The sequence below is a fragment of the Myotis lucifugus genome, unplaced genomic scaffold (assembly GCF_000147115.1).
Source record: "Myotis lucifugus unplaced genomic scaffold, Myoluc2.0 scaffold_3817, whole genome shotgun sequence".
NCBI lineage: Eukaryota > Metazoa > Chordata > Mammalia > Chiroptera > Vespertilionidae > Myotis > Myotis lucifugus.
In genome coordinates this window covers 1-12,677 of record NW_005874865.1, presented here as the reverse complement: position 1 = coordinate 12,677, position 12,677 = coordinate 1, and the positions used below count along the sequence as shown (strand labels likewise).

The following is a 12,677-nucleotide window of genomic DNA, read 5'->3' as shown; positions in this document are numbered from 1 at the left end:
TGGACCAGATATTTTAAGATTTGCAACATTAAAATAACTGATTATTTTTGTCAAATAGAAGAGCCAAGTTTCAACTCTGTCAAACAGTTCAAACCCCCCCCAGATGGAAAGAGGATGAAAACTGCCCTTCTTCCTCACAACAATCCTTCTTCAGTCCGCGATTCACCTCTGACTCTAGTAAGAGGATGTAGTAATGAGGTTATTTCCACTTATTATTTGAATGTATATTATCTATATAGGCATAGTTGTTAATCCTCACCTGAGGATATTTTTTTCCATTGATTTTCAGAGAGAGTGGAAGGGAGGGAAGGAAGAGGAGACAGAGAGAGGGAGAGAGAGAGAGAGAGAGAGAGAGAGAGAGAGAGAGAGAGAGAGACATTGATTGCTTGTGTCCTGTACAAGTCTTGACTGGGATGGGGATAGTACCTGCAACCCAGGTACACACCCTTGACCAGGAACTGAACCCCAGACCTTTTGGTCCTTGGGCCAAAGCTCTGACCACTGAACCACACCAGAAAGGACAATTTTAATGAATAATTTTTGATTGTACTATTTCCCCCAGTACATTCTAAGCTCACGTGTTTTGTTTGACGGTTAAACATCCGATTCAATAGGCAGAAAGCCACACCGTTACCTCCATTGAAGTTTATTGCTCTATTGGCAAGTAGTCTAATCCCACGACGGTGAAGAATTATTGTCTTGGTACAAGTGTAAGTGATGATATACTTTGTGATAACATCTTTGGGAGACGATTAAGTTGAAAAGGAGGCTAACATATTGCCTTTATGTCCTTTGAAATATAGTGGAAAAGAGCAGGAAATGCCAGAAGTCTGGCAAGCTTTGAGCAAAGAGTGGCGGTGGGTGGGACTGGCCACATATTTGAAGCCACAGGGCTTCCTCATTCACATCTGGGGAACTCCACTGCCCCTTCCTGACACATGGCTTGAAATGACTCTTTTGAAGTCACCGCCTTGAGTCCCAATTTGCATATAAATTCAATGATATCTCCTGTTTTTACATAATAGCGTTTGTTATCTTTCCCTTTTAACTGTATGTTCTTTTCATTCATAATTTCTTCTGATATTACACATGGATCTGAAAGTAGAAGAAATGAATAAAAGCAATTAGTAACCTTTCCTTTTATAAACAAATAAACCTTCAACCCAATGACTAGCTTAGAGGATGAAGTGATCGAAAGAGCTAATGTACATCATCAATGTGGGCCGAGTCCTGTTCTCAGCCCTGGTCTGTGGGCCCTCACAGCTCCTCAGCAGGCAGCTGCTCCTCCTCACACACCAGGAAGCTGAGGGGAAGGGAAAGTCAGGCACACCTGTCCAAGGTCACAGTGCTCATCAGGTGGACGATGAGTGTGGACATGGCAGTGTGACCCCATACACACACACACACACACACACACACACACACACACACATATATATGATATATTTTTACGATATCATGGACTCCTATTTTTCTTCTCTTGATCCAAGTATTTCATATTCTAGTTTAGTCATCACTGTCATTGGTAAGCCCTTAGAAATAGCTAAAAAGTAAGTTCCAATACATCCCATCAACTATTATATGATGAAACATTATAACACATATGACTTCTTATATCCAAAAATTTTCAAATGTTTCTCAGTACATTCAGATGCTGTTTACATCCAAAAGTATATATTATGTGGGTTCTACATACCGTCAAAACACTTTTTCAGATCTGTCTGAACTACTCCAAGCAAAATTTACCTCCTTGCTTTAATAGACCATATGTCTGTGTAATTTTTTACACGACGTTGGAGGTTGCCTTTGATGATCTTAAATGCTCTCTGCATATTTCAATTCCAAGACTCAAACACAGTCTTAGCTCCTTCAGCAAACTGATTTGATGTCCCCAGATAATGAAGACTGCTTTCTATTCAAGGTTGTGGGAGCAGGTCTTGCTTGTGCTGGGAGACATGTGTTAGACTTGTCTATCTACTCAATCATTTCAACTTCAGATTTAGAAATTTTTTTAAATTTAATATTTTCCTTTCTATATAACCTAGTTTGGAGCTATTTCTAGACTATTCTGACTTGGGTATATTAACTTTGATTTCCAGTCCTGGACTTACTGGGTTTGCTGTAATGTCCTGCAGAAGGGGACACGAACACTTAAAATATATTTAATTTATTAGCACTCATCATTGATTCTTCTATATCTCTTTCCTTTTCCCTTCCTCACTGAACTAAAAAAATAATATATTTTTAAAGTGACTAGTTGAAAGCAAAACACTGGAAAATGTAAACTTTGTAAGAACAAAGTCTGTGTAAGGTGAGTGGTTATGGTAATATTAAAAAAAATAATATTCAAAAGAGAAACACCAGAGACCAAGGCAAGGGGGAAAACTGCATGAATACTGTAAGGAAAGAATGAAATATAAATTTGTAGAAAACCTTTAAAATTCCACAAAAAGAGCTCCTAGAACTAATACACACATGCATTTTTTAAATATTAAAAGCAAACATTAGAAAATGACATGTTAAAAAAGAACACTATCATTTACAAACATTAAAAAACTTAAAATATGAAGGAAAATGCCAACAAAATGTTGGTAAGATTGCTACACTGCAAATTTCAAAACAGATGGAGAAAAAAATTTCAAAGAAATGAAAAAGTCTATGTTTGTGGATTGAAGACTTACTATCATTAAGATGTCTGTTCTTCACAATTAAGTCATGCTTTCAATTTGATCCAAGAAAAATTTTCTTATTTAACCAAAATTAAATGCCATTGACAACATGATTCTAAAATTCATGTTTAAAAAGAACTAAATTGGAAAGTTTCATTTTTAAGTATCTAAATCAGGGGTGGGCAAACTTTTTGACTCGAGGGCCACAATGGGTTCTTAAACTGGACCGGAGGGCCGGAACAAAAGCATGGATGGAGTGTTTGTGTGAACTAATATAAATTCAAAGTAAACATCATTACATAAAAGGGTACGGTCTTTTTTTTTTTTTTTAGTTTTACTCATTTCAAATGGGCCGGATCTGGCCCGTGGGCCGTAGTTTGCCCACTGCTGATCTAAATCCATAATAAATATTCTCTGGTGTGGAAGTGTCGTAATAATAAACACATTAACCAATGGGGAGAAGGGATTCCGGAAATACACACCCACACACAGAGTAAGCACATAATGAGTAATAATTATAAGAACATACAATTTAAAAAGGTCTGCCTAGAAAAATTAACATGAGCTCGGAAATCAGTTAATGACTTAGAAAATACTTTCATTTCTATGACAGAAGAGTGAAATTAAAAGTGATGATGGTATCATTTCTAAACAAAGAAAAATAATAGGAAAAGAGACAGGTATCTTAATGAGAAAGTTAAGAGAAAAACCCAAAAGAAAGAGTCCTTAAATATCTTCAATGGAAAGAAGCACTTTCCTAACAAATGCACCTTAAATTACACCGAGGTCCCATGTTTTATCTACCAAAGAGGGAAACCATCCTCTAACAGGCTGACCACAGCCCCTGTGCAAAGAAGTAGAAATGCCTATGGAATTGCTTGATGATCCATGAATTTCACTTCTGGCAGTTTACCCCGACCATCCGCCCACATCATCATGAAAGAGTTCTTTATACTTCTCAGCATGTATTGTCTTACTTTTTGTATGTATTAAATTTAAATTAACATATTCTTGTGGCTCAAAGATGATATATGTTAAAGATAGAGAATGGGAGGATATAGGAATTGAACCCCAATGGCCACGCCTATTAGATCTAAATGGACTGTAGTTATGGTAGGTGTTTCATTGTGCTTCCTGCCAGTCTCTGTTCTGTAACCATTGGCTCACTTTTGATAATATGCTGGGTGAATGTGTTCTATGTGCTTATACTCAATATTTTATCAGTTTTTAAGTCCTTGTTACAATAGCTAGGCCCCTGATTAGAATCTAATACCTTTTCATGAGCGGTTTGAATGATTGTAGGTGCTAGATGGATAGTAGATGTTGCATTTCATCATTTTGGGGGTGTAGTAAGCCATGGATAGATAAGCAAAACCAAGTAATAACCTCTACCATCTGTTGCCAACATGGGTGTGACAAAGTTTGGTTTTGACATGTTTGTGAAGTGATTTTAAGGTGAAGATGGAGACAAATATTTATCTTTTCCTCTGAAATTAGAGTCTCAAAACACCCCCACAGCTGTGGAGAAGCTTTGAGAAAGTTGGGAGGGTGGTGGGGGAAGCAGGGAGGGGAGAGATGGCATCTACTTTCTGGCCAATGACTTTTCATGAACAGGACACATATGATGTTGCTTTGTCACATTTTAATGAGATGCTTATGAGAAGTGGTCTGTTGGTCTCAGATTACAATGACATCATCCACATGGCATTTAAAAGGAATTGTGATTAATGAATAAAAGTGAGTTACACCCAACTAGAAAAATAAATTGAGAAGGATTAGATTAATATTAAAAATTCTGAATGAAGGCACATATTTTAATGTGAAAACTGCCACACAGCTCTCATTATGCACAAGTGGGAAACTCCATTTTTCCTTCTAGACATTGTGCTCGGAATGCAGATGCTGGTGACACTCTACGATAGGGAGGTCGACACACAAATTCAACATAATCATTTGTTCCGGAATAAATTTTTTTTGCATATGACCATTTCAACTGTATGTTATGTTCTTTCATGATTTCTTCTGATATTACACATGCATCTGAAAGTTTAAAAAAAGGAACATAAAACTTTAAGTAATATACAAATATTTTCATAGAATTTTACACTTTTATGTAGAATATTCTACACAGATCCAGGAATTTACTCTCAAACCCTTTTCCAAAACAATTCATTGAAAATTTATCATGTTGGTATAACTCATTTTAAACTATCAATGATGTAAAAACGAGGGAAATATGTGGTCATTGCACGTTATAATCAACATTCACAATGTCACCTACTCTATGAAGGGCTTTCATTAAAGAATCCTTGAAGAGGGTGGTGGAGGTGGATGAGGGTGCAGGGGGCATAAGTGGTGATGGGGAAAATAAATTAAAGAAAAACGATAGTTTCTTGCTGTTGATGCTCAAGAATTTTTCAGACTTTATACCCTCAGATATGACTATTTGGTTGTCAACAGAAGGGGTGATAGTCCATGTAAGTTCTGTTGTAAACAGCAAACATGACATTCATTACACGGATTTCCCAGGGTCCACGAGTATATTAAAGGACTTACTTAAGCATTTGGGTGGCTCAGACCACTGTCCATCACGGCACGTTATTCTCCTGTTTCCCTCAAGTTGATAGTAGGCCTGGCATTGATACTCCACTGAAGACCCCGAAGCGTAGAATGGTGATATATATGTGGTAATGTCTCCATTGTCAATAGCAGGAGGGGGCCCACATTGTCCTGTGGACTCTGAGAGAGGATATTGTTGGTTTATTGAGTGAGCAGTTGATTTTAAGGGCGCTGTGGAGCAGGTGGGAGCTACACTCACCTCCTACTGGCCCCAAACCGATTTACAGGAATCGATAGAGCAACCAACCTGAGTAACCAAATGAAGGCCAGCTGGACAGGAGTCTAGTAACCAAGTGCTTACAGAAGCTGCACAGAGACTGGGAGGGGAGAATGAGACACCTACCCTTGCACTCAGGTGGGTCTGTCCACTTCCCACGTAAGCATTTCACCACTGCTTTCCCAAAGAGGCCCAAAGGGTGCCTGCATTCATAACGTGCTGTGTCCCCATGTCGATACCTAGGCTTCTGGTTTGGTATAATGCCACTTTGCACTGTGGGAGGCCTGCCACAGGAGAGATCTGAATAAAGAAAAACAAATGGATCTCTAATTCAGTGATTGTTTACAACTCAGTTGAGACTGAAAAGCTTCATAAATTCATATGCAAGATTGAATAGAGAAGATAAAGCATTTTTTAAACTTTTTTGGCTAGAGTTAAGCTTCTATATCTTAAAGTTCTTTCCCATCCTCTCTTGAAGGTTAATGGACATAAAGGGGCCAATGAAAATGATGATTATGCTGTGCAAAACTTTTTACTTTGACGTAGTTCTATTTGTTTACTTTTTTCTTTTGTTTCCATTGCTCAGAGAGATATATCAGCAAGTATATGGCTATGTGAAATGTCTGAGATTAGACTGCCTATTATTTCTTCTAGGACTTTTATGACTTCAAATTTTACATTTAAGACTTTAATCACTGCAATGAGCAATGTGTAGTTTTTGGTGTAAGATGGTGGGTCAATTTCATTTGTTTTTTTTTTGCTTGTATCTGTCCAATTTCCCCAACACCATTTTTGGACCAATGTCACCCCAATAAATTCAATAAATTTTTTTTAAAAAAGTCATAGAATGGAAAGAAAGTGAAGGTTTTTCTAAATATTTTCCTTTAAGTTTAGTAAACCAAGCATAAATGACATAAATTTAAAATGAATTTCTAGACCCTAGAAACTCATAATACATACATTATTTGGCTTCAAAAAGTATTTTGCAAACATCATGTCTTTGAATTTTGAATTTAGGCCTTTAGAAAAATAGGTACAGTAGCCACTTTCTTAGAGAGTAAGTCAAGAATGAACAGGCTTTGAGGGATATCAGATGGTTGGTTGAAGGAACAAAATGATCACTTAAAAGATCCAAACAGAAACAGACTGTGGAATCTCAGAGGGAAGGTGAGGGAGAATAAGGGGGGGGGGGGCTGGGGAGGAAGAGAATAATCAAAGACCTTGTATGCATTCATGCATAACCCATGGACACAGGCAACAGGGGGGTGAAGACTGGGGAGGGTACCAGGGCCAGGCTAGAAGGGGCAATGGGGGGGAAAGTGGACTTCTGAAATACTTTCTACAAGAAAGATTAAAAAAATATCCAAACAGAAATTATGGAAACTAGAATAATGAATTTATAATTTCATCAAAATACACTTCACTAATGTGAGTGCTTAAGGGCACTGCAGTGAGCACTGTGCAGTTCATTGGGGAGACTCGGGTGGATATAAAGTAATAAGAGGCTGAAGCTATGGTTCCCCACAAAATGGGCGTAGAGCCCGCTGGGAATTGCTACAACGGTTTCAGGGTCACAACCCCTGAGCTTCTGATGCTGAGTCAGAGTGAGCCTGTGAGTTTGCATTTGCCTTCCTACCGATTCCCCAGAGACACTGACACGGTTGTTTCCGGGGTCACACTCTGAGGGCTCTGGGGCCCCAATTCCCAGCACTGAGTGCACATCCCATTCCTCTCTGTGAGGCATAAACCTTCGTTCATGTGGCCTCAACAGAACCTGTGTCTATTTTTTAATGAAGCCAGAAGCCATTCACCAAAATACCTTTGCATGTGGGTGTTCCTATCCAAGTGCCGTGCCTACATTCTACAACATTGGATCCAAACATTTGGTAGTAGTCTGGACAACTGTAAGCCACGTGTTCTCCTGACTTGTATGAGTTCTTCGGCTGGCCCAGGAGGATGGCGTTGCCATAGCTGGGTGGGCTAGGACAAGTCATTGCTGAAAAGGCAAGAACATAGACTTTTCAGTAAATCTTTAACATGTCGGCCAATAATTATACTCTAGAATAATAGATACACACCAAACTAAAGCCTACAGTACCATGTCTTCCTTATAACTTGAAAATGTTATAAAAAATGTTTTTCTTAAAACTTGTTCACCATCTTGACTCAATTACATTTAATAATTTTACATTTATTAAAGGTGTCACGTGGGGACAGTGGAATTGAAAGCCTGAGGAGATGGGCATACAGGTCATGATCCAGACCAAACTTCTTACATCCAAATTCTTATTTGTCCACATGGGCCCCAGACACTATGTACATATATTTTTTGGTTCTGTCCAAATTTGTTTCCCATAATTACATCAAACACATTCAATTGACTATGTTTTTACTGATTTTAGTGAGGAAGGGAGCGGGATTGAGAGATAGAAACATCAATGATGAGAGGGAATCACTGATTGGCTGCCTCCAGCACGCCCCTCACTGGGGATGGAGCCTGCAACCTGTGCATGTGCCCTTGACCAGAATCAGTTCTGGAACCCTTCAGTCTCAGACAAAGCTCTTCCACTGAACCAAACTGGTTAGGGCTAGAATTGTTTAATAATTCATCAAAATTTTATCATAAACATTAAAACTGATTTTCTCAGAGTCCACAAGGATATTAAAGGACTTACCTAAGCATTTGGGTGGCTCAGACCACTGTCCATCACGGCAACTTATTCTCCTGTTTCCCTCAAGTTCATAGTAGGCCTGGCATTGATACTCCACTGAAGACCCCGAAGCATAGAATGGTGACATATATGTGGTAATGTCTCCATTGTCAATAGCAGGAGGGGCCTTACATTTTCCTGTGGAATCTAAGAGAGGATATTGTTGGTTTATTGAGTGAGCAGTTGATTTTAAAGGAGCTGCGGAGTAGGTGGGAGCTACACTCACCTCCTCCCGGCCCCAAACCGATTTACAGGAAACGATAGAGCAACCAACCTGAGTAACCAAATGAAGGCCAGCTGGACAGGAGTCTAGTAACCAAGTGCTTACAGAAGCTGCACAGAGACTGGGAGGGGAGAATGAGACACCTACCCTTGCACTCAGGTGGGTCTGTCCACTTCCCACTTAGACATGTCACCACTGCTTTCCCGAAGAGGCCCAAAGGGTGCCTGCATTCATACTGTGCTGTGTCCCCATGTCGATACCTATCCTTCTGGTTTGGTATGAAGGCATTTTGCACTGTGGGAGGGCTGCCACAGGAGAGATCTGAATAAAGAGAAACAAATGGATCTCTAATGCAGTGATTGTTTACAACTCAGTCTGAGACTGAAAAGCTTCATAAATTCATATGCAAGATTGAATAGAGAAGATAAAGCATTTTTTTAAACTTTTTTTGGTAAGAGTTAAGCTTCTATATCTTAAAGTTCTTTCCCATCCTCTCTTGAAGGTTAATGGACATAATTAGGCCAATGAAAATGATGATTTTGCTGTGCAAACCTTTTTATTTTGACGTAGTTCATTTGTTTACTTTTTTCTTTTGTTTCCATTGCTCGGGGAGTTATATCAGCAAGTATATGGCTATGTGAAATGTCTGAGATTTGACTGCCTATGATTTCTTCTAGGATTTTTATGACTTCAAATTTTACATTTAAGACTTTAATCACTGCAATGAGCAATGTGTAGTTTTTGGTGTAAGATGGTGGTCCAATTTCATTTTTTTTTTTTTTTGCTTGTATCTGTCCAATTTTCCCAACACCATTTATGGACCAATGTCATTCCAATAAATTCAATAAATTTTTTAAAAAAATGTCATAGATTCAAAAGAAAGTGATGGTTTTTCTGGATATTTTCCTTTAAGTTTAGTAAACCAAGCAAAAATGATATAAATTTAAAATGAATTTCTAGACCCTAGAAACTCATAATACATACATTATTTGGCTTCAAAAAGTATTTTGCAAACATCATGTCTTTGAATTTTGAATTTAGGCCTTTAGAAAAATAGGCACAGTAGCCACTTTCTTAGAGAGGAAGTCAAGAATGAACAGGCTTTGAGGGATATCACATGGTTGGTTGAAGGGACAAAATGATCACTTAAAAGATTCAAACAGAAACAGACTGTGGAATCTCAGAGGGAAGGTGAGGGAGGATGGGGGGGGGGGGAAAGAGAATAATCAAAGACCTTGTATGCATTCATGCATAACCCATGGACACAGGCAACAGGGGGGTGAAGACTGGGGCGGGTACCAGGGCCAGGCTAGAAGGGGCAATGGGGGGGAAGTGGACTTCTGTAATACCGTTTTCAATAAAGTTAAAAAAAAATCCAAATGAAATTATGGGAAGTAGAACAATGAATTTATAATGTCATCAAAATACACTTCACTAATGTGAGTGCTTAAGGGCACTGCAGTGAGCACTGTGAGGTTCACTGGGGAGACTCAGTAGTAAGAGGCTGAAGCTATGGTTCCCCACAAAAGTGGGCGCAGAACCGCTGGGAATTGCTACAACAGTTTCAAGGTCACAACCCCTGAGCTTCTGATGCTGAGTCAGAGTGAGCCTGTGAGTTTGCATTTGCCTTCCTACCGATTCCCCAGCCAAACTGACAGGGCTGTTTCCGGGGTCACACTCTGAGGGCTCTGGGGTTCCAATGCCCAGCACTGAGTGCACATCCCATTCCTCTATGCCAGTGATTCCCAAAGTGGGTGCTACCGCCCCCTGGTGGGCGCTGCAGCGATCCAGGGGGGCGGTGATGGCCACAGGTGCATTTGGGGGCATATATCTTTCTGTTTAATTGCTATTAAAATTTAAAAAAATTAATTTCCAGGGGCACTGACTAATATTTTTTCTGGAAAGGGGGCGGTAGGCCAAATAAGTTTGGGAACCACTGCTCTGTGCTGAGGCATAAACCTTCCTTCATGTGGCCTCACCAGAACCTGCGTCTAATTTTAATGATGGGAGAAGCCATTCACCAAAATACCTTTGCATGTGGGGGTTCCTATCCAAGTGCCGGCCCTACACTCTACAACATTGGATCCATACATTTGGTAATGTTCTGGACATCCATAAGCCACTTGTTCTCCTGACTTGTATGAGTTCTTCGGCTGGCCCAGGAGGATGGCGTTGTCATAGCTGGGTGGGCTAGGACAAGTCATTGCTGAAAAGGCAGAACATAAACTTTTCAGTAAATCTTTAACATGTCGGCCAATAATTATACTCTAGAATAATAGATACACACCAAACTAAAGCCTACTGTACAATGTCTTTCTTATAACTTGAAAATGTTATAAAAATGTTTTTCTTAAAACTTGTTCACCATCTTGACTCAACTACATTGAAAAATTTTACATTTATTAAAGGTGTCACGTGGGGACGGTGGAATTGAAAGCCTGAGGAGATGGGCATACAGGTCATGATCCAGACCAAACTTCTTACATCCAATTTCTTATTTGTCCACACGGGCCCCAGACACTATGTACATATATTTTTTGGTTCTGTCCAAATTTGTTTCCCATAATTACATCAAACACATTCAATTGACTATGTTTTTACTGATTTTAGTGAGGAAGGGAGCGGGATTGAGAGATAGAAACATCAATGATAAGAGGGAATCATTGATTGGCTGCCTCCAGCACGCCCCACACTGGGGATGGAGCCTGCAACCCGTGCATGTGTCCTTGACCAGAATCAGTTCTGGAATCCTTCAGTCTCAGACAAAGCTCTTTCACTGAACCAAACCGGTGAGGGCTATAATTATTTATTAATTAATCAAAATTTTATCATAAACAGTAAAACTGATTTTCTGAGTCCACAGGAATATTAAAGGACTTATCTAAGCATTTGGGTGGTTCAGACCACTGTCCATCACTGCACATTATTCTCCTGTTTCCCTTAAGTTGATAGTAGGCTTGGCATTGATACTCCACTGAAGACCCGGGAGCGTAGACTGCTAATGGATACGTGGTAACGTCTCCATTGTCAATAGCAAGAGGGGGCTTACATTGTCCTGTGGACTCTAAGAGAGGATATTGTTGGTTTATTGAGTGAGCAGTTGATTTTAAGAGAGCTGCGGAGTAGGTGGGAGCTACACTCACCTCCTCCCGGCCCCAAACCGATTTACAGGAAACGATAGAGCAACAAACCTGAGTAACCAATGAAGGCCAGCTGGACAGGAGTCTAGTAACCAAGTGCTTATAGAAGCTGCACAGAGACTGGGAGGGGAGAATGAGACGCCTACCCTTGCACTCAGGTGGGTCTGTCCACTTCCCACTGAAGCAGGTCACCACTGCTTTCCCAAAGAGGCCCAAAGGGTGCCTGCATTCATAACGTGCTGTGTCCCCATGTTGATACCTAGGCTTCTGGTTTGGTATAATGGCATTTTGCACTGTGGGAGGCCTGCCACAGGAGAGATCTGAATAAAGAGAAAACAATGGATCTCTAATGCAGTGATTGTTTATAACTCAGTTGAGACTGAAAAGCTTCATAAATTCATATGCAGGATTGAATAGAGAAGATAAAGCATTTTTTTATTTTTTTTTTGGTAAGAGTTAAGCTTCTATATCTTAAAGTTCTTTCCCATCCACCTTTGAAGGTTAATGGACATAATTAGGCCAATGAAAATTATGATTATGCTGTGCAAAACTTTTTATTTTGACGTAGTTCTATTTGTTTATTTTTTCTTTTGTTTCCATTGCTCAGAGAGATATATCAGCAAGTATATGGCTATGTGAAACGTCTGAGATTTGGCTGCCTATGATTTCTTCTAGGACTTTTGTGACTTCAAATTTTACATTTAAGACTTTAATCACTGCAATGAGCAATGTGTAGGTTTTGGTGTAAGATGGTGGTTCAATTTCTTTTTCTTTTTTTTGCTTGTATCGCTCCAATTTTCCCAAAACCATTTATGGACCGATGTCACCCCAATAAATTCAATAAATTTTTTTTAATAAGTCATAGAATGGAAAGAAAGTGATGGTTTTTCAGAACATTTTCCTTTAAGTTTAGTAAACCAAGCATAAATGATATAAATTTAAAATGAATTTCTAGACCCTAGAAACTCATAATACATACATTATTTGGCTTCAAAAAGTATTTTGCAAACATCATGTCTTTGAATTTTGAATTTAGGCCTTTAGAAAAATAAACACAGTAGCCACTTTCTTAGAGAGGAAGTCAAGAATGAACAGGCT

The 12,677-nt window shown here is 39.2% G+C and overlaps 1 protein-coding gene across 1 annotated transcript; it reads right to left on the bottom strand.

The window, feature by feature from the left end:
• Positions 1-4,294: 4,294 nt before the first annotated feature.
• Positions 4,295-11,899, bottom strand: LOC102431369 (complement factor H-like; the record flags this gene model as incomplete). The annotated part of the gene is made up of 8 exons (XM_023749213.1): positions 4,295-4,709; positions 5,226-5,408; positions 5,632-5,805; positions 7,325-7,501; positions 8,181-8,363; positions 8,587-8,760; positions 10,469-10,645; positions 11,726-11,899. Coding segments are annotated over 8 exons (1,439 nt in total), but the record flags the coding sequence as incomplete, so codon positions are not given.
• Between the last annotated feature and the right edge of the window lie 778 nt (positions 11,900-12,677).